This window comes from Phyllosticta citribraziliensis, assembly GCF_038025025.1.
Source record: "Phyllosticta citribraziliensis strain CPC 17464 chromosome Unknown J3D65scaffold_9, whole genome shotgun sequence".
Classification (NCBI taxonomy): Eukaryota; Fungi; Ascomycota; class Dothideomycetes; order Botryosphaeriales; family Phyllostictaceae; genus Phyllosticta; species Phyllosticta citribraziliensis.
In genome coordinates, this window is record NW_027117346.1 from 1362138 (window position 1) to 1385979 (window position 23842).

At 55.3% G+C, this 23842-nt stretch overlaps 9 protein-coding genes across 9 annotated transcripts; 4 read left to right on the top strand and 5 right to left on the bottom strand.

Annotated features, from left to right (window-relative positions):
• Positions 1-2296: 2296 nt before the first annotated feature.
• Positions 2297-3157, bottom strand: J3D65DRAFT_476638 (uncharacterized protein). Its single transcript, XM_066796546.1, has one exon. The coding sequence runs from the start codon at positions 3007-3009 to the stop codon at positions 2383-2385; it is 627 nt and encodes a 208-aa protein (XP_066653234.1). The 5' UTR covers positions 3010-3157; the 3' UTR covers positions 2297-2382.
• On the top strand, positions 3158-6116 carry J3D65DRAFT_476645 (uncharacterized protein). The gene is made up of 2 exons (XM_066796547.1): positions 3158-4351; positions 4433-6116. The coding sequence occupies exons 1-2, from the start codon at positions 3305-3307 to the stop codon at positions 5918-5920; spliced, it is 2535 nt and encodes an 844-aa protein (XP_066653235.1). The 5' UTR covers positions 3158-3304; the 3' UTR covers positions 5921-6116.
• A 1774-nt stretch (positions 6117-7890) lies between these two features.
• On the bottom strand, positions 7891-8332 carry J3D65DRAFT_605206 (uncharacterized protein; the record flags this gene model as incomplete). Its single annotated transcript, XM_066798340.1, has 2 exons — positions 7891-8130; positions 8171-8332. The coding sequence occupies 2 exons, from the start codon at positions 8330-8332 to the stop codon at positions 7891-7893; spliced, it is 402 nt and encodes a 133-aa protein (XP_066653236.1).
• Positions 8333-9168: 836 nt separating this feature from the next.
• On the bottom strand, positions 9169-11158 carry J3D65DRAFT_669876 (uncharacterized protein; the record flags this gene model as incomplete). Its single annotated transcript, XM_066803236.1, has 3 exons — positions 9169-9324; positions 9395-10402; positions 10823-11158. The coding sequence occupies 3 exons, from the start codon at positions 11156-11158 to the stop codon at positions 9169-9171; spliced, it is 1500 nt and encodes a 499-aa protein (XP_066653237.1).
• A 1116-nt stretch (positions 11159-12274) lies between these two features.
• On the top strand, positions 12275-14220 carry J3D65DRAFT_669877 (uncharacterized protein; the record flags this gene model as incomplete). Its single annotated transcript, XM_066803237.1, has 2 exons — positions 12275-13058; positions 13106-14220. 2 exons carry the CDS (start codon positions 12275-12277, stop codon positions 14218-14220), a joined length of 1899 nt encoding a protein of 632 aa, XP_066653238.1.
• Positions 14221-15357: 1137 nt separating this feature from the next.
• On the top strand, positions 15358-16777 carry J3D65DRAFT_476924 (uncharacterized protein). Its single transcript, XM_066796550.1, has 3 exons — positions 15358-15460; positions 15551-16236; positions 16293-16777. The coding sequence occupies exons 2-3, from the start codon at positions 15615-15617 to the stop codon at positions 16751-16753; spliced, it is 1083 nt and encodes a 360-aa protein (XP_066653239.1). The 5' UTR covers positions 15358-15460; positions 15551-15614; the 3' UTR covers positions 16754-16777.
• An 832-nt stretch (positions 16778-17609) lies between these two features.
• On the top strand, positions 17610-18836 carry J3D65DRAFT_476759 (uncharacterized protein). Its single transcript, XM_066796549.1, has 3 exons — positions 17610-17959; positions 18016-18258; positions 18312-18836. Exons 1-3 carry the CDS (start codon positions 17757-17759, stop codon positions 18535-18537), a joined length of 672 nt encoding a protein of 223 aa, XP_066653240.1. The 5' UTR covers positions 17610-17756; the 3' UTR covers positions 18538-18836.
• A 383-nt stretch (positions 18837-19219) lies between these two features.
• Positions 19220-20107, bottom strand: J3D65DRAFT_632737 (uncharacterized protein). The gene has a single exon (XM_066801049.1). The coding sequence runs from the start codon at positions 19890-19892 to the stop codon at positions 19338-19340; it is 555 nt and encodes a 184-aa protein (XP_066653241.1). The 5' UTR covers positions 19893-20107; the 3' UTR covers positions 19220-19337.
• Positions 20108-21591: 1484 nt separating this feature from the next.
• J3D65DRAFT_632745 (uncharacterized protein) lies at positions 21592-22956 on the bottom strand. Its single transcript, XM_066801050.1, has one exon. The coding sequence runs from the start codon at positions 22862-22864 to the stop codon at positions 21863-21865; it is 1002 nt and encodes a 333-aa protein (XP_066653242.1). The 5' UTR covers positions 22865-22956; the 3' UTR covers positions 21592-21862.
• Positions 22957-23842: the final 886 nt, after the last annotated feature.

Consider the following 23842-nt stretch of genomic DNA (forward strand, 5'->3'; position numbering starts at 1 on the left):
GGCGAAGCGTGGCGCGGCTCACACACACCACACGCTCTCGCTCTGAGTCAACGCCCATCCATCCGCTCTCGCGGGCTGCTTGATTCATCGCTTGCTGACTGGCTGGCTGGCTGGCTGGCTGGCTGGCTGGCATGTCATGGCGGCGTCACAGACACCTACAAGCCTCATCCCGCAACAGTCACCCGGCGGCGCCCGAGGAGCAGTCATCTCGAGTCGCTGAGTGCCGTCTTCCCAGTCAGGGGCGAAAGAGCCCACCGTCATCGAAGGCCGACGTGGACGGGCCGAGAGCTGGTCGGAGGCGACGGGCAGGAGGACGGCACGCAGCCGTTGGCTGACAGGTGCCATGGGCAGGTCACCGGGACGCATGCGAAACGCGACGGGCGAGCCGAAGCGGCAAAGGACTAGTCAGAGCAACGAGACGAGACAGGAGACAGGAGACGACGCGACGAAACGGGTCGAAACGAAACGAGACGAGGCGGCTAGATGCGGCTTTTGCGTCGCATGTGGTTGACGGGCTAGACGGATAGATGGCAAACTGTTTGCTACGCGGCGCGCCGTGGTGTGGCAGCGATTGCAGTGGTAGAGGTAAAGAAGGTGGCGATGGTCGTGGTGATGGCAGCAACGCCACTTGCTTTTGGGAGGCTTCTGTTTCCAAACTCTTGACCGGTGACGAAAATGCTGCGCACTTGGAGCCTTGACGACGGGTGACCCATCGAAGCGGTTGGAAGCAAACCCGGAGATGCGACAGGACAAGACGAGACGAGCCGTCTGAAGACAGGGAGGCAGCAATGATGACGAAGAACGAAACAAACGAAACGGCAAAAGGAGACGAGGACTGAGCCGGGATGGGCGAGTTTGGCCCGTTCCTGAGCCAAGTGCTGCGCACTATTGGGTAGCGCGTGGCGGTACGGAAGAGGTTTCAGGATCGGGGGGTTCGCAGTCTCAGTAGGTGTTGACGTGGTTGAATGACAGCCCATTCAGGTGTGCTTTTTTCTGTTTTAGGGGGGGGGGGGGGGGGGGGGGGGGGGGGGGCAAATCAGTTGGATAGGAGCCAAGCTGGCCGGGATCCGTCGCCCTATTCTGACCTGTCGTCTTCAAGAAGCGATGGGAGATGAGTTGCGATTCGGCCTCGTCGAAAATGAACTTCTCCAGTCTCCAATTCCTCTTGACCGACCCGCGCTCATTTTCCCACGTGCGAAGTGTGCTAGAGGGCATTGCCGTGGCCTAAGAGCCCTCGGCCCGCTGCAAGATCTCCAATTCTCAAACGGCGGGTCTGTACCATGGTCAGTCATGAATTTGGTGGTTGGTTGCGAGCGCGCCTGTGACATCAACCCAAGTGCTTTGTATCCATTGGTCCAACCAATGCTGCAGTTGGTATGCCGTCTCCCAAGACATATGACTCCCCCACGTCGGTGTTTTTCCACTGTCGATGCCGTCTCGCCGCATCAGCCGGGCCATTGGCTGCGCGTTGCGACACACCAGAAAGCCCAATGGGTGATGGCGTCGGCAACAGCAGGCCGACAAAGTTTGTCTGGCAAGTCGCAACGGCTGGCCTCCACGAGGCAAAAAAGCGCAGGGCTGGAGAAGCAGCCGCTTGGGTGGCTGTCTGCGTGCCTAAGGCGCTTGTCGCGGCGCTGAAACAAACCTTGACAGGCACCAATGACATCACAACGAGTCGCCTGGGTCGCCAGAGGGAGGAAAGAAGGGTCACGGGAAAGGCAGAAAAAAGTGCGCGGGACACGCGGATCGTGGGTATTTGCGATTCAGGCAGGCCGAGGGGGGCAGTGCGAGCGCACATCAGGCGGGGTGGTGGTGGTGATGATGACGAGCTGCGGCTGGGTTGTAGCGTCGCTGTGTGAGCGGAAAAAGGAGCATGGTGGCAGTGGTCGAGGTCGAGGTTGATTGCATTCTGGCCTAGCGTGAGAGACGACGGTGCGCGGAGAGGTGGTTGTTTTTTTTTTTTCCAAGAGGCTGGTGGGTCGAGGTGGAAAGATGTTCTAGAATGCGCATCGAAGGCGGGGGAAGGGTCATGGATCGACGAGAGCATGCTTAAACGACGTCGTATTTTCACTCGGGGTGGAATTCTAGCGGCATGTGTGGCAGCTCGTGTTTGCGGCCAAGGGACGGAGGCGTGCGGGTGAGAGGAGAGAAAGGAGATTCGAGATTCGAGAGAGGAGAGATTGCGCGGTGTGGCAGGCTTTGCGGACATGAGCCTGGTTGGCTGGGCAATTTCTTTGCAGAGGTTGCGATGGATGGATGAGATTAAGCATGCCGACGTGGGGACGGCGTCGAGGGTCGTGATTGGACGGTCGCAAGCCACTGGTGGTTATTTTGAGAAGACCTACCTACGCTACAGCTGGTCAGGCTGCGAGGTCTCGGACTTCACCTCAGCCCTATATTCCAACAGAGTGTTTCTATTCTATTCTGCGCTGTCTCGCCCCAAAGGGATACCGTGTTTGTCGTTCCGTAACCGTCACGGCGCGGCGTTTGGATTGCGAGAGACGGTGTTTCAGGGATTGTAGAGAAGAGTGGTTCTGTTGTTGTCGTGGGATTGAGGCGTTTCAAAGGCCGGGAAGCTCGTGGCCGGCGCATCCGCTCGCTTGGGACGGTGGGGCGGCCAAGATTATTTCGCCCACCACTCACTCCATGTCGGCTGCATCTCTCGACCTGTACAACCACCAAACCCACATACATGTGCTTCCAACACGAACCCGGCGGGACCACGAAAACCAGCGCCCGTGTCCGTCTCTCCATCAAGAGCTGGCTCATGGCCTCGTCGACTGGACTGGACTGTACGCCGTTGCCCCCCGCCTCTACCTGAAACATGTCCCGCGTCGACCGGTCATGGCTCCCGGACGCCTCAACGTCACCCAGCCCAGCCCTGCCGAGTCTCGTGTCGTGCTTGCGTCTGCTCTGCTCGGAGCGCTCCGCCGACATCAAGGGCCTGGCCTGGCCCTGGCCCCCCGAAGCTTGCTGAGAATTGCGGCCCACCCTCTGCGCGGGGAGCATCCCAGCAAACCAAGGCCGGCCCCTTCATTTGCGTGAGACTGCCACCTCGACAGGCCTCACTGCACCGCGAACCGTTGCTGCGGCCCTAACTTTCGACTTCTGACCGCTACCCTTTTGTATTGCGGCTCCCCTCTCCTCCTGCTCGTACCAAGCACCTTGTCACGACTCGATCCACGCACGCGCTATCTCAACTTTCTTACCCTGTTGGCACTGGAGCCGTCCTATCCTTTCAACATCCTTCCCACCCTTCCGCCTCCTCCTTCGACCCTACAGCTCTCCCGATCCGCTCCTCCTGATGGCCACAAAGTCCCTGTCACGCTCCAAGTCCATGAACCTGAAGCGCTCCAAGCGCTCCGACCAAAAAGCCACTGTCCCCGACTTGTCTGCGCCACGCGTCGCCGTCCCTGATGTGAAGCCCCGCCGTGACGCCCGGAACACCAACAACCCTCCTCGAGATCATCCACACCGTGCAGATAGTGGCACAGCCTCGGGGAACGAATCCGAGCTGCAACGACCAAAGACGGCCACCGCCAAATCCCACCAGGAACCAGCTCCTCAGGACCACCAAGTTCGCATTGTGCTCAACGCCGACGCTGAGCCCGCAAAAGATCCCACGCCTGCTCCCGCCGCCGTCGTCAAGGACTCTGCCGAAATTTTACGCCAGGAAACCAACATGCCCATCGGGATGGCGCTTGGTAGCCCGTCCCACATCACGCCGGGCATGTGGAAGCAATTCAACCCTCCAACGCCCTCCCAGACTGACTTCACCGCCGAGCAGACTCTGGCACCCGCCGCGCGTCCCATGACGAGCGACGGCGGCAAGAAGAAGTCAAACATCTGGAAGAGTCTGTTTGGTGCGAAGCAGGCCCCGAAGACTCCCCAACCATTCTACCAGTTGCAGGCTGCACCTCTACAAAAGACGGTGAAGCCTCCATCGCCACCGAGCTTGGAAAAGAATGGAGACAAGCACACTGTCATTCCCGTGGATCCTTCTTTGACCACTCAACAGAACAAGATGACCGAGGGTCGGAAACTAAGCAAGGCACACAGGACAGAAAAGCATGGCAAGAGCAGGTCGAGAAGCAAGAGCAATGCAGACGGCAAGACTTTGGATGCTCTCAATTCCACCGTGCCCCCACCTACGATTGAAGAAGACGGCTTGACCCCGGCCCAGAGGGCTGCAACAAGTCCTCTGTTGAACGTCGATATTCCGAATGTGGAGATGGAGCGTTACAGCATCATGTTTGGCAACGTCTTGAAGCGTGAACCCTCGTCCAACCTCCTCCAGCGTCGTCAGGGCAACAAAGACGTCCTGAAGCCGCTGAATTCGGAATCGCTCAGAGTAAGCAGATTCACTAGCATGCGTCGTTCTGTTTCGCTGCGTTTTCGCAAGCGGGGCAAGCTCACTAACTCGGGCCGTCAGCGCGCCGACCAGAGCATCTGCCAGCAAGAGAAGCTGGAGCGCCCTGAAGATACACTGCGACCTGCGGAGCCCAAGCGACGGGCAACTTCTCCAGGCTCCCCGTCATTCGCGCCCCCTTCCTCTGGCCTCTCACTCTTTCCCCGGAAATCCATGCAGGACTCGCGGACAAATTCGCCGGCCCCAACTCCCAAGACGTCGGCCTCGCCACTGAGAAAACCACCGCAAAGAGCCTTTACTGATCCACCGACTCCGATCAAATTTTCCACCTCGCCCAACTTGGCGCGCGACGGCAACGGACGGAAAGGTAGCGATGCTGTGAACGAACAGGCCAAGTCGAAGCAAACCAAAACAACGCCTGCCAAGATCGACCCCGTTCAGCAGGCTGAACCACCTCAGGCTCCTAAAGAGCCTGTACCTGAGCTTTCGCCGGATACTTCAGCCCGAGGCAGTCTTGACAGCGCGCAATCCTTTGAGACGGCCATTGGTGCACAACAGGGGCATCAGAGTGACGCTGGTCACGACGGCCGCCACCCTTTGAGCAGTCACGCTGCTGGCGCCGCGTGGGATATGCTGAACCCGGCGCTCAAAATCAGGAGCGCGGCGCACTCTGGATCCGGGACCACCTCCATGTCAGACTCGACGCTCTCGTTGCAAAGCCAGAGCCCGCTGAGCAGCTTGTCGGGTCAAAGCATCGCGGCAGCGCAGGAAAAGGTGGCGAGAGAAAACGAAGCGAGGGCGCTGGAACGCGAGCGCATCCGCAGAATGGAGAAAGAATACGGGCAGCCAAAGATCAAGCCAAAAAGGAGCTACAGCGACGCGCAAGCCCACGTTGGCAACATTGGCACGATTGACATGACTAACGGCAAGGTTAAGCGGCACACTGATAGGGACACCACCGATGGGAGCGGTATCAAGCGGCAGCCCACTCTCAAGGAGCGTGCTGAAGAGGTTCAAAATGCCACCCGGGTCGCCATTGCGCGGCAAGTGTCCATTAGTCGCCAGCGCGCCCAAGCCGAGACGATCCGCGCGAGTCGCGCGGAGCGGGCAGCTGAAAGAGCTGCGGAGAGGGAACGGGTCCGCGCGAATGAGGAAGCTGAGCAGCCGCAGCAAGAGTCAGGGACAGGGGCGCAGGCGAGGGTAACGGGAGACATTCCAGCGGCATCGACTTCCGCGGCTGACGACATGGCTGTTAGCAACAGCGGCAATCGCAACGAGTTTCAACGGAGCCCGATTCGCCGGAGTAAGACGACAAGTACAGTGCGCCCGCGTCTCGAGACCACGGTCCGGCCTGGCACGGCCAGCTCGCACACTGGAACTGCCATTGCGACGACGCCTACCGCAACACCCTCGCTACAAAGGGGCGCCTCGCTCTTGGTTGTCCAGCGAAGCCCAACTGGTGAACGACTTGTCGAGCGTCGCAACCTCACCCCAGTCCTCGTCGACATTCCCAACCGCAAGAGCGCGTATGGACAGGTCGTTGACGCTTGAAATGGCGGCGCCTTCTCTTCTCACACAAATTTGTTACAGCACACACTTCTATTTCTTTTGTTATTTTGCTTTGTTGCACTCATGAATGACCTCTGAGCATTTGTATCATCCATCGGCTGGCTGGCGGTTGTTTGTTTGCGGTTCATCATCTTTTCTCGTCCATGTTCGTATGGGCTGCCTGCGGTGCGAAAAAGTCGCTGTGGCACCTACCACATGTCTGTTCTCCTCAATCTTCTGATTTTCTTATTTCCTTGGCTTGCACTGGCTCATTGGAGATCGATACCCTAGCGGAGGTACGGTTTGGATTGGATTGGGACTGGAATTTCTTCGCTTTGCTCTGGGGCTCGCCCACACCTTGTACTCTCATCTCTTTCTTCTTGTTCAATATGACACTACATACTTTTCGATCTCTCCAACCCTTCCTCTCGTGGTGAGGACTGAGTCTGCTTCCTGCTGGGCTCCAAACCGCAAATACCCCGCGGCGGCCCTCTTCGCCCTACGTAAACAGCTGGAGGTGGCTCGTCTGACGTACCCAGCTGCGCGCGGACAGACGATGAGCGTTCCTGGGCCGTCCGCGAAATTAGCTGACGAGGCGTCCACCCAGCGCGCAGTGAGTGACGTCGATCCCAAAAGTCTCGACTCGCAACAAACAGGTCCAGAATCAGGGCACACACATGTGGAACCCCACATACCCGTACGCGCGCACACACGCACGGCGGCAGCAATGGACCTGCAAATCTTTTGTTGTTAGCCCGCTGAAAAAAAAAAAAAAAAAAGGGCAGCATCAAGCATTATTGGAGAAGACTCCGAATGTTCACACGGCGCCCCCACCCGAGCTCGCTTCTGGCAAAACATCACCACTGGGCTCACGCCCGTCTCAAGGACCCTTCGCTTGCTTTGGTCGGTTGCGAGAGCATGATTTTCTACCACGCGCTCGCAAAGACATGGTCCAACACCACTTCCCTCATCAAACAATGAACACGGCAAATTGATTGCAGCTGCCGACTGCGGGGCGTCTGGCTGAAATCACGTCGTTGTCAGCGCGCGCAAATTCCCATGGATTAGCGGACATGAAGGAAAATGCGGGGGGCAACGGCGGCGAAGAAGAACTTGATGAAGCGTTGCTTGCATTATTGCATTGCGAAGTATTGCCGTGAGAGCACGCGCCCCCCCTCCAACTTCCGAGATGCCCTGCTTTGCCGTGCCCTGCTCTGCTCTGCCCTGGCTGGCCACCGCAACAACCTTGCCGCCGCTCTGCTGCTATGTAAGGCTGCTGCGGGCCTTTTTTTTTTTTTTTTTTTTTTTTTTTTTTTTGTTGCGTGCATATTTCGCTTGGGTGCTTCGCCAACTGCCTGTCACGCCTCGGCTATCGCGACTGCTGCTACGGTGGGGTCGGTCGGGCGGCAGTCCACTTGTCTTCTGCGGAACATATACGCAAATGCGGATACTTGCGAGCATGCATCATCGGCGGTCTCCACTGCGGAGGAGACAAGAGTTTCTGACGGATGGTGGGCGCATCGTTCGTCAAGGATGGCAGCCGCAGACAGAGTGCTTGCGTGCAGGAAGAGGGGCAACTGGACGACGGGTGATAAGAGGGCGCACATGTTGCGATGCATGCATGGTGTTTGTGTCTCAGCTCCCTGCGCAGCAACGTAGCTGTCCATGTGCTGCTCTCTCCCCTCTCTTTCCCCTCAATCATCTCTTCATCTTGTTTTGCTGCTCCGTTGCGCCGATGCCGCGCTGCGTCGACTTTTATCGCCATCCCACATTGTACCGGTAGGTGTGTAGGGTTCACGTATATGGACCAATCGAGCACACTGACGTCTCGGCTACCTTGCCTATTCAGGCAATCAGTCTGCGCGACGTGCGTTTGATGTGCGCCCGACCTAAAACACCACCGCAAACGGTTCCTTCGTCCCTTCGTCCCTTCCGCTCCTCTGCCTTGACCTTGGACGTGATGTCACGGCACGTCACTCACTTTCCCAATTGCCTCGGACACCAGTCAATCCATTAACGACACCCGCAACCAAGTCCGCATGACCACCACCATCCTCCACAGAATCGTCTGTAGACTGTGGTAGGTAATGTAGGGATGATGCAGTGGTTGGGCGCGCGGCGGGCCTTTTTACGTGCTTGAAATAGCAGCATTGCAGGCAAACAGCCAGCGCAATAAATTTGGCCCAAGCCTTCTTTTCCTTGCGCCCCCCCGGCTGCCAACCGGAAGCTAATCCATCCCTTCCTCCAACCTACCTTGAAATACCTACCTGCGTATATCGCGACACGACGGCGCAGACCAACAGGATACTGTTCCTGTGCTTTAGAAGCAGCAGTAGCAGCAGCAGTAGCAGCAGCAGCGAAACCACAGCACGCAATCAATTCACCATGCCGACCGCAGTAAGCAACGCAGGCCATCTCAAACACAACATCCGCCAAAATTTTTTAAGTTGGTCGCAATATTATCACCACAGGGGACTAGGGAGAAGGGAAAGCTTGTTGTTGGTCGAGTCGTGCCGCCGCCGCCGCCGCCGCCGCCAGCCGCCGGCCGGGTTGGCGAATTTTCCAGACGCAGTAGTCGGGGCAGCAGGCTCGTGCAGCGTTAAGCTTACTGGCGGGATCCCTTCTTTTCGGTCAGGGATGCGAGCTCGAGCTCTGCCAAATATAGATCGTGCGGACCCTGCTTCTGCTTGATATCGTTGTCCGTCCGCCGACGCTGTACCTTGTTGGTTGAAGCATGTGCGCGACTGCTCATCAGACGATACATAGTTTTTGCGGGATGGTGATGGAGGGTGTCGTGCCGCCGGGCTACAGTACTTTTGGCGCACGTGAAGGGGATAGACCAGTTGTGGGCAATAATGGAGGACGGCATTCCGAAATTTGGTCGTGCCGCGCTCAACGGCTGCGGCTGTCTACCGAGGTACTTACTCTACTTGCAACCAACTGCTTACCGTGCGCGTGCCCTGGACGTCTCGCCCGCCGCTCCTGCTTGAATAAGCAAGCCACACTTACCGGGACGATGGCACACCCACCCATCAGGACCGGGAACGGGAAAAACGATGTCCAGTACTTCCCGGGAAATTGAGAAAAGGCACCTGAAGCTTGAGGCAATGCACGCGACACCGCCGCCGCCGTCCATGCAAAAAAAGCCCGCGCTAGGAAATGAATCTGAGAGACGTGGTGGCTAAGCACTTGCTCGTATCGGGGGATCTGAGATATGCTTGGTGACGGCGGCAAGCAAGCCTAGGTGAGATCTAGTCGAGCTTCGCCGAACGAAGCTCCCGGAGCGTCGACGCCGACTGCAGAATCTCCTGCAGCAGTTTGGCGTAGTCCCATCCCAGACCGCTGGCGGCGAGGGCGCACAGGCTTGCCTGGTCCTCCCGGCCAGGTCGACCCGGTCCAGTCATGTTCTAGAAGCCAGGATGGTCAGTAGGGAGAGAGAGGTAAAAAGCGAGAGCACCAAGTGTAAAAAGGACCAACCGGCTTCATGTTGATGTCGAACAGTGCAAAGGGGCTGCCCGGCTCGTCGCTGAATCGCCGAATGTCGATTCGGATTGGGGCCTTGGTCTTGAGCAACTCTGCGACGCCGGCACACTCGCGAGATGCTTGCTTGTAGGTCGGGTCTGCCGCCTCTTCCTCTTCAGTCAGTGTCCGTGAGTTAGCCGTCACCGCCACGACGCCACTGTACGGCGCGATGCCTGCAACGTGGTTGAACCTGGTCACAATGGGCATGGCCCAGTACGTCGGCCGCTCTGCCGACGGCGGCATCACCGTGATGGTGGCTTCCTGTCCCGCGAGGTACTCCTCCAATATCACGGACGGAGACTCTTTCCACAGGCTCTGGACGTGGCGCTCCAGTTCGTCGAGGGATTGGCAGAGCTTCACGCCATGGCTGCCGCGCCCACGAACTGGCTTCGCAATGACTGGACGCCCGCTCAGCTGTTCCCGCTCGAGCACAGCCGCGAGGTCGTCGCCCGCGTTTGCCAAACAGGAGACGGGAATGGTGAAGCGACCCTGCTCCTTCAAGATGCGGTTCACCAGCGCCTTGTCGTCGTACGTTTCGGCCAACAAGGGCGGCTGTCCCACGACGCGTACGTCATCCTGGTGCGCGTCCAACGCGGCAGACGTCTGCAGCGGGTGCTCCTTGAAGAGCACCGTGTTTGCCCACAGGTGCGTCGCGCCGGCGCGCACTGCGTCCAAGATGCCAGCCTCGTCATCCCCAAAAGACCAGTCGGCGTCTTTTGCTGGATCTGGTGTCGCAGCGGGCGTGGCCACGGCGAATCCGCCAGAACGGGCGACAGTGTAGGCTATGTCGGCGCAAGAGTCGACGTAGCCGTTGGGCTTCTTGGGCTTTTGCACGCCATTGAGGACAGGCGGGTCGAGCGCCTGGTAGAGTACGGCGAGACGGGGCTTCATCTGGCTGGAGAAGAGACGGAGTGAGCTCGCGATGACGGGATGGCGCATAGCGTGGCGGTGGTGTACGACGGGCTCGTAATGTGTGTTCAGCTAGCTCGAAATTCTGGATGAGTTCGACGGCGATCAAGGTTTTGGAGTTAAGTACCTGTAGGACAGCAACACAGCAATCTCGACGCAGTGGATGGCATGGTGGTTTCCCCGCATCGTGGTCGACGGGGTAAGAGGACGTCCGACGTGCGGACTTTGGCGCTCGACCCTTCGGAGATAGCGTCATGGTAGCACAATGATGGAATCCCCGAAGGTTTGCCGGACGCGAAACCACCAACCAAGGCAGGCAAGGCACGTCGTCGTTGGCAAGTGACGCGTCGTACGACACCATACCCTCGTCCGCCTATCATTTTTTGATCAAGTCTCTGCCCCGTCGATTTTGCTATGAGCACGGATTCAATCCAGATTGACCGTATCGCTGCCAGCCGCGTCTTTCCAACCTACAGGTATGCAACGAGTAGGGAGCTCGACGGGCGTCTGGTGGATCAATGCCCTCTCGACAATGGACGTCATGTTTGCGATGACTATGCGGAGCACATCGACTTGGGCGATTTCGAAAAGCTCCCCCTTGAAATTCGTCAAAGTGTTCTCGTGAAGCTCGACCTCCGCACGTTGACAGATATTCGACGCGTCAACAAGCGCGCAATGCAGGTCGTCGACACGGTCAAACACGCCTCCATTGTTCTTCGGGCTATTCTCAGTGTTGAAGTGGCATCTTTCATCTCTTGCGAAGACCTTTACAGCGAGCTCAGCCGGAGAGACTGCAGACAATGTGGTCATGTTGCTGCCTATCTCCATCTCCTGGCCGCGGAAAGAATCTGTGACTTCTGCTTGAATAGAGCCCGTTCGATTCGAATGATGTAAGAAAGATATCTTTACACACTTTCTTCCGAGACAGAATTCAAAGATCTGGATCACACGATGGAAAAGTTCCCTTCATACGAACTTTACCCAGAGTAGGACGACATGCAAAATCTGTGCGGGTCGTTTTGGCGAAGCTTCCCTGTGATGCACTTGCGGCAGGCGATCCCTAGCTTGGAAATTCAGAAAGTCCTTGAAACTGGAAGGCTGGCTGGAAAGTCGAGGGTTGGGGTTGAAAGGAAAGTCCGACCAATCGTTGGTGTGCCAATCATCAAACCTGGCGCCGCAAATGCAGAGTGGACCTTTTCATGCCCTGGATGCGATCTTGTAAAAGGCACTCACTCCCCCGCCTGAGCTTCGCAACGGGCATCGATGGCTCAACCTACGTCTCACGCACTATACCCAGGAGACCTTTTCAGACCAAATCGAGAAGCTTGGTGAGATTACTGTAGCTTCAATACCAGAGGTCGGGGCAGGTACTTTCACGCAGAGTACCCTACAAAATGGCAGCCACTGTGGGACCCTATTTACAAATGGATATTGCCGGCAGGTCCAGGATTGCAGCTGCACAATTGAAGCTTCAATTCCTCTGCTGGGCAAAGACCTTTTCCCAGCTCCACAATCAGCCTGCAAAACCTCTCCTCGCACGTAGTGAAAAGGGAAATATTGTTCAAGATGGAGAGACTATTCCACAGCGTCCAAAGGAGGCGATACTACCTCTGCTCTGGGGCCAGACATTCGAATGCAAGGTATCTTCTCAACTAGACTGTCGATTTTTTCCCATTCTCCCGCTCACTTTTTCTCCAAATCAAGTACGATGGTATAATTACCTTTTCTCATTCTTCCTCTGGCCTAAATATAGTAAAATGGTGTCAACATGCACACTAGACAGCTCAGCCTTGCACGATGGGTGGTATGTCTTGTACAGGGCTGGCCCCCACGTGTTACGAGAAGCCCCTTGGGCAACCCCGCCGAAACTTCAAAAACCACGAGGCTATGGGCTGTGAACGATAAAATCTCCTCTTTACAATCAAAATGTCGACTGAACCTGATCTCGACCGTCTCGTCCGGCAGACGACGGAAGTGCCCCGAACAAATTCGGCGCGGTCAACACAGAATTCGGAATCTACCATGATCAGCGAGGTGGAGGATGCTCTGCGGGCATCCAGCGAGGCTACAGGAGCCAAAAGCCCCGAAACAAACACTGCTCAGTCCACAAACTCCCACCAGAATCGGCGGCCGGAACTCAACAGTCTTCTCGAGATCGGACTGGAGAAAAAGAGGAATCGCTATTTGGACAAGAAATTGATCCGAGATGCGTGGGTTTGGGAAACGCTGAGCATTGCCATGTCTTTCATAGCCCTGGCTGCAATGGCTGGTATTCTGTACAAAATCGACGACAAGCCACTCGACTGGTGGACTTTGCCAATCCGTCCCAACTCTCTCATATCGATTCCAGCGGCCATCGCAAAGGCATCTTTAATCTTGCCGGCCACTGAATCCATCAGCCAGTTGAAGTGGTTGTACTTTAGCAGCAGCTCCCGCCGGTTGACCGATCTTCAACGTTTCGATGACGCGAGCCGAGGGCCTTGGGGATCATTCACATTCCTCGTTTACTTCCATTTCAAAAAGCCCACCATTCTCGCCTCCTTGGGTTGCATCATTATTGTCGCAGCGCTGGCTCTTGATAGCTTTACCCAGCAAATCATCAGCTATCCCTCGAGGTCAATTACCGCTGTTGGGACCACGGCTTCAACACCAAGCGCATACGCTTACGATGCCGGCATAGTGCGGGAGTCTGGATCAACCTTCGACTCTGGTAGGTCTCTTCTGCTGAATGGACGAAAAATTGCTGACATGTTGCAGAATCCAGAGACGATCAGATGCAAGGTGCGATTTTCGCAGGTGCCTACGGGCTGTCATCCGGTTCGCTCCTGCAATGTCCCACCGGAAATTGCACATGGGACCCTTTTATCACGCTTGGAGTCTGTTCAAGCTGTCTGAATATCACAGCCGAATGCAATCGAAGTTGCTCTCCCGACACCGAGGAGCAAAATGATTCAGTCAAAACTTGCAGCTACACCACAAAGGACGGTATGACTTTGAGTGCAGAATCCAAGACGGAAGGACTGTTCCAGTACACGATGCTTAACTCCACCGTCAGAACTGGCGTCTCTCCCACACACGCAAAAATTGCTCGATCCATTATTTTGCGGACTCCCCCTGTCGTTACGGGGACGAACGATATCCCACTTCCAGAGGATGCGGAAATCCAACAGTGCACCTTTTCTTGGTGTTTGCGAGACTACCCGGCCCAATTCATGGAGAATGCAGAAGCCGCTCCAGTCTCTAGCGTTGATATCGAGCTGCACTTTGCTGCCAATAGCACGGACACTTCATTAGTAACGGGCGTCGGGAAGCAATTCTACACAGTGATCTCGTACGATGGGGACGGCTATCAGATCAGTGTCTCCAATCACCAAGACACCTCAAATCTTCTCACCAGTCTCTTGAACATAGAGATGAGCTTCGAGATTCCTACAGGTGCAACAAGCAACCAAAGATTTGGACTCGACCGGACGCTCTACAAGTCCTCGAATCTTTCTGCTTTGTTTCAAAATATGGCAGACCAAATGACCGATCGATTGCGAAGAAGCGACAACATCACTCAGGTTTCTGGCAACGCCACAAAGACAGAGACTTACATTCATGTCGACTGGCTGTGGTTTATCCTTCCGGTTGCTCTTGCCTTGGGGACATTTCTGCTTCTTCAGCTTTCCATGGTCAGCACGAAGCGCGCGAAAAACTCCTTGTGGAAATCTTCGCTCATGCCTCTTTTATTTCATGGAATCCAGGGAGATTACGAAGAGGCCGGAGCGACAGATGCACTGTCGGGAATGGAGACGATTGCAGAGTCCTTGAAGTCGCGGCTTCGGCGCAACGATGACGAAGAACTCAAGCTCATGCTCGAACCTCGATAGAATGGAGCCTTGAAGATGAAGATCTGGTCGGAAAGGCTGACGAAGGCGCCTTGGACAGTTTCCTCACCGAATAGAGAAACTGAGTTCTTTATGCCATGTTTGCCCAACAGAGTTTGCTTGTCAGGACAGAACCAACAGAGAATCGTTATGACGAACAACATCTTGTGACTTTCGCATTCCAACATGTGTCGTTGATTCATATCGCTTGTTCCCTTGCGTCTTTGCGGAAGCTTCGGTCAGCCATCAGACAATGAGCAATCAGATTGCTGTCTCTTGACCAGTGCAGATGCACGGGCAGGTACTGGAGTATCGAAACGTTTCCGTTGACTCGGCTTGAGGACCGGGCTTCATGGCAAAAATGAGCTAGAACATTTTGATGAGTTGGATCTTGGCTCTGCGGACTTTTGCGTTCACATAATTCTGGCCTAAGTTGTCCCGACTGTTGGAGTGTATGAAAGCTCCCCGTCTGCTTTCCCGTTTCTTTGCTGTGTCACAACTTTTTCACCAAGCCTCGGTTGCTCAATCGCCACACAAAGAACCCCGCGCAAAGAGGGGCATCTAGAGTCGCAAAACAAATGTGCAGACAGAACCAACTTGTACGCAACAAGAAGTCCTGTTTGGGGCGACTCGAGACAGAAACATGGACACTCTGCACTACCCCGCGGATCGCACAATCGACAAGTTCAGCGTCATCGACCAAAAATGGGCAACACGAAGAGGCGCGTGATGGTGCAGAGTAAGAATGCCGAGAATATCAGAGCCTTAACGGTTCTTCCAGGCTCTGCAAGCCACGCTGACTGCAGCTTACTACGAGGTAATACCAGCGCTCCTTCCTTATTGTCTGCTGATATTAGCGAAAAGCGAACATTCATCCCAGGGATTCTTTCCAATCGGTGTCGGACAGCTTCAGCCACGCGTATTTTGCTGCTCCATGGCTATACACCATCCTTTCGCGCAAACCCACTGTGAGATCTTGGGTGCTCTGACAGTGTTGAACAGCCACGCTCGGCAGGTTGACTTGAACTGTACGGTTTGCGGCGAGACAGCGCCTCAGTCGCGGCGGCCCCCAACCTACTGCACCAACAGAGCCTCGACAGGAAGCAAGCTGCATTCTCGCCGCGGATCCCGATGGCAATGCTGATAGCAATCCGACTGGAGCGTGTATGAATAAACACCTGGTCAACTTGCCACCCGTGTTGGTGCGATTCCAGCAGCGAAAGATGTCCTCAGTCCAACAATAGTTAGTCAGCCAGTCTCTCACCCTCCCGCATCATCTACTCTTTCTTTCTCTCTGCTCTCCAATTCATACCCGCACCAACGCCATTTTCGGGCTCCCCCTCTCACCCCGCTTTCGACGTCACTCGAGCTATTCTCAGCATGATCCTCTATTCCTGATGTCTTTGAATCACTTGTTCGCCCGCGAAGACTACGGATTCGGTTGTCCGGACGGAGGAGAATGGTATTCCTGCGGAAGTGGAACAAAATTTGTCGGCTGTTGTACCAAAGACCCCTGCAATGATGTCGGATGCGGCGATGGGACTTTGAAAAAGGCGACCTTCGACTCGTCGAAATACGGAGAGTTTCCGGACCTCTCATGCAACGCTGGCAATTTCTACACTTGCAACTTCACGTCACCGCCGTTCTGGGGATGCTGTACGGAATCCCCCTGCGGAAACACCACAGGCTGTCCTCAGAGCGATCTCGCGGCGGCATTTCTACCAAACAACGCGGCGCAAGCAAGCCCGTACTCTCCCACCGGAGGACCATCGACAACAGCTACATCGACTGCGACTTCAACTCCCTCCTCCGGCGACGACTCTCATGGCACCGGAACGGTCATCGGAGCGGCTGTTGGCGGAGCAGTGGCAGGCTGCCTCATCCTTGGACTAGCAATATGGTTCTGTCTTCGACATCGGCGCAAGACTCGAGCAAAACAAACCAAGGACGACATTCCCGCCGAGGAGATACCAGCAGTCAAGCCCGAGCTTTCAGCAAGTGACTCCGTGAGAATCAAAGGTTTGAGACACTCTCACCACAAGATCAAAGCCTCAACTAACGCGATCCAATTGCAGGAGCGGTCTACCCACCGCGCTACTCTTCCATTGTCAACACCGAAGCATTTGAGCTGGAAGACACAGGGCGAGGGACCTCTGAGCTCCAGGGCGACGACGCATCGCACATCCGGCCCGAGCTGGATGGAAGTGACGTCGGCGACACCATGTCCGAGTTGGATGGCAGCTCCGCTCCATCATCACCACGTGGCTTGCGCCGCTCCGCCATGGTGGCTGCAGCCAGAGTCAAGAAACTAGCCCCGTCGCATGGGGGCGGCGGCGACGAAAAGTCGGAACTATCCGTGTCAGCCCACGGCAGTCCAAAATCGTCGCCCTCGCCGCATAGCATGTCTTTTCCGAGGGACAGTGACAGCGCCGTCAGCAGCGAGGCCTCGTCACCTTTGACCCCGAGATTCCTCGCCCCGCACGCGTCGCCGAAGCATCCGCCGATTATCGAGGAGACGAGAGAGGATCATGGGTGAGCTGTACTCTGTTGTTATCTTTTGTCTGGTGGTTCAGATGTTATTGATCATCCGCGCGTTTCTTGACGCAGAAGCGTCGACTGTTTGAGGAGCCGCTCGGCTGTTGTTGCCATATTCGTCTCGAAGATATTGATTGGGCGTTTCTTATTCTCGACTATTCTTGTAAATAGATTGTAATCACTTTGAAAATGATACAACATACTGGAAACCTTCTGCCTCCAGCAATCCACCACTCTCAATCGCATCCAAGACAGTTCAACAAGGTCACAGATCAACAGATGCTGGGACCCCGCACTGACCGACGAGGCTGAAGATCACCGCAGGCTAAAGGCCCTCAGCTGCAGCTTACCTTACTGAACGCCAAACGCTAACTTGTTTTTGGCAGTTGCTGGAGCTCGAAGCCCTACAACATCGACGCCAAGGGCTGTGAATATTGATCAGACTATAGCCCACGCCGGGCATTGGCACTCTTGGGAGAATCGTATTAGAGCAATTGTGGCCGATGTGTCGGTACTTGGCGCGGGAGTGGGTCGCCACTTGGCCCTGTGGGAAACGTTGCCTGCGTTATCGCGCACAGCTGCAGGGCGCGGAGGACGTGGCGAGCTGGTGCCATGTCCGCCCCAGCCGGCTGCGACGAGTAACAGAGTGCCTGAAACGTAGACCTGAGACCTGGTTCTTCACCAACCGTGCAAAGTTGTGGCCAATGTAAAATCAGGATACTTTCATGAATGCCCAAGTTCGTGTCAAGTGTCCTTCTTCGTAGAGGCTGAGGTCTCGGTAAGCCAGAAACAAGGGTCTAAGCCAGATGCATTCGCAATCGGGACTGTCTTACCTGTAGCCTACACATGGCTTTTTTGACTGCATCTGAAGAGGTAACATGAGAAGAAAATGTCTTTTGCAAGGACATGGCCTTGTGGCGGACATCTGCTCAAAAGGCTGAAAGAGCCGCAGGCCGCAAAGACGGCCGCCGATCTTCTGTTTTGCATCCAGAACAGTCTCGAAAATGTTTCTCAAGTCAATTCTGTGCGCAATCTGTTTGTTGCACTTTTTTCAAGTCGTTGGAGCCGCTAACACCACTCTGTCGTGGAATGCATCGACAACGGGGTCAAGTCCCTACCCAGTGGACACCGTGAGCGCAACATGCGGAAAGTCTGCCGGTTTCATGTGTAAATCGGACGGAGTGTCGCCTTGCTGCAGTCAATTCGGGTATGTCGACCACATTTCGCGTTCTTTGCTTGGACTAACGCGACATCAAACACCAGACAATGCGGAGGAACAGCAGAATTTTGCGGCTCAGGTTGCCAGGACGAATTTGGCAGTTGCAGAGTACCGAATGCTACCCTCGGCAACCCAGCATGTAGCTGGGCCGGCGAAGGCACAAGTCCACGTTGTGACGGGCGCTGTGGAAGCCAATTCAACGGCTCCATCTGCAACGAAGACGCTGGTCCCAATGATTTTGCTCGATACGGCGTCTATCAGTATGGACAGTGCTGCAGTTCTTCCGGGTAAGCCAGGTCCGGACTAATGTTGTTAAATCCTCATCTCATGGCGTTCCCAGATTTTGTGGAAGCACATCCCTCCATTGCGAAGCGGACAAGGGCTGCCAAAGCGGGTGCGACGGAGAGTCTCCGTCTGCATCTTCAAGCGGGGCAACGGTCACAGTTACGGCATCTGGATCGCAAGCTAGCTCCACCTCCGGAGCTGTTGCCATCTTGAAAAGTGCTGGTCCTGGTGTTGGGTACCTGGCGCTGCTCTTGTCGTTGTTTGGGATATTGCTCCAATAATTTTGGTCTTGGCGGGGTCGAATGATGGAGAACTTGATCAATCGTTTCTATTGCTTCTTGTCTGTGTAGACTGTAAAGATGTTTGTTCTATAAATTTCAAGATCAAATCTAGAGCCTGAAAGCCGATTCCAAATGCATCCAAGGCCTCAAAGGGGGCTGTGTGGATTGATTGCGCGTCTCGCCGTCTCCTAGTAACCCAGTGTCGATTTTCGAGGCCACCGAGCTCATTCGGATAACGTCAGATTTGAACAAGCCAAGCTGCAAGTGATGCATGTGGAGCAGGGAAGCTGCTCGAGCTGGACTGCTCGAGTTCTCGCCAGCTGAACGCATCAAGGTTGAATGGCTCTTCTTCGTGCGGGAGACAGGGACATCACGAAGAGGCTTTGGCTTGCGGATGACGTCGCAGTGCTGCCTTGACTAGGGCGTTGTCCGTAAACCGACCAGCGACGCAAAAGGGAAACGCTGCAGCTGGCCGGAACTGGCCCTAGAATCGATCGCTAGTGCGGCTCGTGGTGTTAAAACTTTCGGCAACGTGGAGAGAGAGGCGTTGCAAGGCCCAGGCGGGCCCCAACCTCGTGCATGATGTGGAGCCAACTACATGGGAGCCGACAGCCGTGCGGTCGGTCGTCGCCTTTGCATGAGGCCGTTTATCCAAATGGACTTCAGTCTAAGCAAGATGCATGCAGACTTGCTCATCTCCGGGAGACATGCAACTGAATTTCCGAAGCGATGGAGCAGTATGAGAAGCTATACTGCAGTTCCGGGTTTGACCAGACCCTGAAACTCCATGGCTGATTTCGTCAATCTTCGAAGTCGATCTCGAGGGCGGCGCTCCGAACAGCGTTCTTGATGTTCTTTTTGATATTCTCTTCGACGTCTTTCATCTCTTCGCTTACAAAGTCCCGCAGCTCGATTTTGGCATCCAGGAATTGGTCTTCAAAATTATCCTTTGTATCGCCATCCAGTTCGTAGCGAAGGTCGTCCAGTTCGATAGCCAGGCGGTCATCAAATGCTTCAGTGGATTCCTGGACAGCCCGATGAACGGTATCGTCGAGTTGAGAGGGTAGGGATTCCTGGATTTGGCATACTGCCCCTCTCAGGGCAGCTATACTTCGTTCAGCCATTTCAAGGCGATCCTCAACACCGTCCTCAACAGTGCTGACAGTACTCAAGGACTCCTGCGTCCCATTTGGGGCCTCGAAATTCGGGAGCTCTTCGGTCTGAGTAGAAGCATCCGCAGTGTTTTTGCGGCGAGCATGCAACACAGTTTGCAGGGCGACTACTTGTTCAGAAAGCAAAGCGAACTGTTTCGCGTGCTCTGCCAAAGCCTCCTGCCAAGACTCTCGATTTTCCATGAGCTGTGGCGCCTCCTTCGGGGATTGGCTTGAGATCTCTTCTCGTGGTTTCTTTGCCGAAGAGCATTGTGTAGGATCCGTAGATAAATGCGGTGACCCATCTTCACGTTTTCGCCGTCGTGAACTCTGTGTTTTGGGCGAAGTCGCCTCAACATAGGGCGGCGGGCTTTCCAATTTCTCATTAAAAAGTCGTAAAGAATCGGGCGCAGAGAGGTCTTGGAGACTCTGTAGGCAGCGACCACCCTCACCCGCATACAGCGTGTCGATGATGTGGTTGTCGAATTTGAGGAGGCCATCAAGGAGGCTCCTTCGCATGTGCTCTAGTCGCAAAGCGTTGATAGAAGTCAAGGGTAGGTAGATGATGAGCGCATTGGACTGGCCGAGCGAGAAGAGGGTTTCCAGAATTTTTCGCGACGCCGCCGTTTTGGGAGAAGTTGCAGTCTTTGGACCAATGACATGGCCTGGAGCATGGAGAGTCATCCGCAATCCAACAATGTCTTCCGACGATGAACACTTATCACCATGCACAAAAGCGCTGACAACATTCTCAGGCACAAATCCATTTAATATTTCCAGATCCAGAAAATGGTTGGGCTCAAGCAAGTGGTACACGGGGACCTTTTTGTCGGAGCTCTTCAACTTCACAGAAACCCGCAGTCTGCAATACATGCAGAGGGACTTTTCATCAAAGCTGACGTCGAGTATAGCTGGGCCGGAAGACTTATCGCCGACGAATCGCTGCTCGCCGCTCTCTGCGTTCCACTGCGCTACGGCGGGAGCGTTCGATATCAGGGAGCCACTCGACGAAGGATGAGCCATTACGGAGCGATGGCAGAGATCAAGGTGAGAGTCAACGGGAGTTCAATGTGATGATCTGCAAATGAAAATCAGCGAACAACTCGAAGATGGATCGCATTAGACACCCTGCGCATTTCAGCGCAGAATCCCTCCCGCCCAGGCTTTGCGAATGTTGGATTCTGAGCAGCCTTAACTCTGCAGAAGACGACCATGCCGGACCGCTAGAACTCTGGATGTTCCGAGAGAATCCACGACCGGAGCCGCATGGCCCCTACAGACCCCAAGACCTTTGGCACAGACATTTCAGACTAGCCTCCGGGTTCCTGGAAGGATGGCCTGCTCGCAGACTCTCAAGTTCCAACTTGAGCCCCAGCAGACAAGCACGATGATCCGCGCGATGCGAATATCTGTGGATTCGTTCTGCAATGTGCCGCGACCTACCCCATCCACCCGACCGAGCTTTGTAGAGCAGCTCTGACTCTGTGAAGGAGATGTGTTGTCGGAATTACATTTGAGAAACCGTGTAGAGTGGAAGGCAAGGCCAGAGTGCGGTCGCGTCAGGGCTTCGTTCGGTCGGCAGTGTGGGCTATGACATCAAAAGGCGCATGGCGAAAGACTCGACCAAAACCGAAAGGCGCGGCACGGCCGAAGAGTGCGGCAGTGATGCAGAGATGGTGACCGGCGATGGTAGGCAATGGTGGCTGGGATGAACGGTGTGAAGCAGACGACTGGTGGCTGGGAGTCGCAGCGGGAGAGGGGCGGAAGACGGAAGATTGGTTTCTCCGGTGGCGGAGCGGAGCGGAGCGGAGGCGGACAAAGCGACCGTCAGATGCCCCGCCCAGCCCAAGCAACAACAAACATGTCGACGCGACGGCAAATGATGACCAGAGCGTCAAAAAATGCTGAGATTTCATTGATTTGCTTTCCACTAACAGCTATGCTAATCATTCACCAAGCTTTCTCTCCCGTCTGATGGTGGACATGTTGGAGCGGAGGATTCGCCGAGCAGTGCAGTCTCGCGTTTCGATCAACCAGACCATGTCTTCGACGTGCAGATGTATTCAGAAGGAAAAAGCAGAGAAAAAGTTTTGATCGCCGGAGCAACAAAGTCGTGTGAAGGAGGGAAAGAAAGGTTGCGAAGGGGTTTCCAAATTGCAAGGTGCTTCCAATGTCTACTCGTAGGCATCGATAGCCTCGTCCAAAGTACCATCGATCGCAGATTTCTGGCCCTTGGCGCACTCGGAGCGCGCTGGAATCAGGTCGATGAGGGCGAATGCGAGCTGGTCAACGATACCCTCCACACCGCGCAAGACGGCCGCAATCGTTGAGCCGACGGTGTTGAACTGGCGCGCTTCGAGCGAAGCAGATCCTCCGTCCGCACTCAAAAAGGCCGTGACTTCGGCGGCGTAGGCGGCCTCGGCAAAAGGGCTACTCTCCAGCAATCCAGACCGGCCGATGATGATGTTCAAGAGAGCCTGGTGAACGCGAACAAACGAAGTCAATGCGACCACGATTGCATCCGTATCACAGCCTGGAGGAAATGGAGGGAGTACCGTGATGCGCGGAACCGCAGGTGTCAATGTGCTGATGACCTCGCGCAATCCCCTCAAAAGATCGGTGAGTGGAGTGAGTGGGGCTCGAGTGTCCAGAAAGCCAGGCTCAGAACGCCTGCCGTTTGCACTGGTTGAATCTGCAAAGAGCTGTTTCGCCGCAGGCTGGAGGTTTTCCGAGAGAAGAGTGACTTTGTTGATGGCCTCGATGACGGACTGGCCGGCCTTGTTGACGCCTGCAGCACAGCCTTTGAGAGGGCATGCGGACGTCGCAGAAGTATCAGGACCGGTCGAAGTTCCACTCGGAAGAGCGAATGGCTCGCAAGTTCCACCGAGCGGAGTGGCGACGACAACTTGGGTGGCGTTCAAAGAGAGGTTGATGAAGGTCGAAGTAGTCGGTTCGGCTTGTGGAGGCAGGAAGATGGTCTGAGTTCCCGGAACAAAGTCTCCATTGGGAACTGCGACCACGACGAATGCAGAAACAGTTTCCCCACAAGCAGGAACGGTGCTGGTGAATGCCGATCCTTCGGTGGGAACAGGCACCGTCAAAGTCTCCAGAGCAGGCTTGAAGGCGCGAGCAAAGGCGCCAATAAACAGCGGGAAGGCAGCAAAGACAGTCTTCATCGTGAAAGTATAGTGAGTGAATCTTGAACAGAGTGGAATCTGGCTGATGATTTGAGAAACAGGGTGCTTGAGGGCTTTTTTATACACTTCAGTCCGATCTTGAGCGAAGTAGACACCAGATGTGATCGGCGAGCCGGTACCTGAGCAAATGCAGTACGAGTTACGTGACTCCAACTTGGACTTGTGGCTTCAGATCCACAGACACTCGTCGGCGTTGCCGGAGCAAGTCTGTGTGACGAGGGCCTCCTGTCATGACGACGATCGCCACTCCATTCTTCAGAATGAGGATGCTCCCGCCTCCCTACGTACTTACGACTGGTCATATTCCATCAGAGCCGCGGGGTTGTCGTGCGAATTTCAACGGTTGGTGTTGCGGTACGGCACGGGCCGGTTGCCGGTGTCGTTGCGCAAGATTGGCACTACGTTGGACCACTCCCAAGTAAGTTTCCCCGCTGTGTAATTTAGGCAGGAAACCCAAGTGTCGTTCCGTCAAGTAATTTAAAGCTGCCAGGAGCCGCAAGACACTGCAGAAGTGAATCCTGATGCAACTAAGGTTTTGTGATACAATTGCCCAAGCAGGCTAGCGTACCGAGTCTACGACAGCAGTGAGAAACAACTCGACCAGTGCTGGACTCACTTGTATCCAGAATCATGATATGGCTCGGAATTCGTTGAGACTTTTCCCTGGGGTCAAAACACTTGCAGTGGCCGTGGCTGTTGGAAGAACTACCCACTATTTCTTCCGCGTTATGATGAACCGTCACGCGTAGAATGAAAGACTCTTGGTCACCCAAAGCCTGGAGACTGGCGACACAGGACAGGAAGACCGCTTGGGATCCGTGTGAAGGAGTCTCGACGATCCACGACTGCACAACCAGCTTGGTACGACTTTTTTGCCAGACTTGACGGATACCCGACTCGACTCACCGTCTAAGCGGCTCACGGCATTTCGGAGGGACCGACTAGCCAAGGCACGCC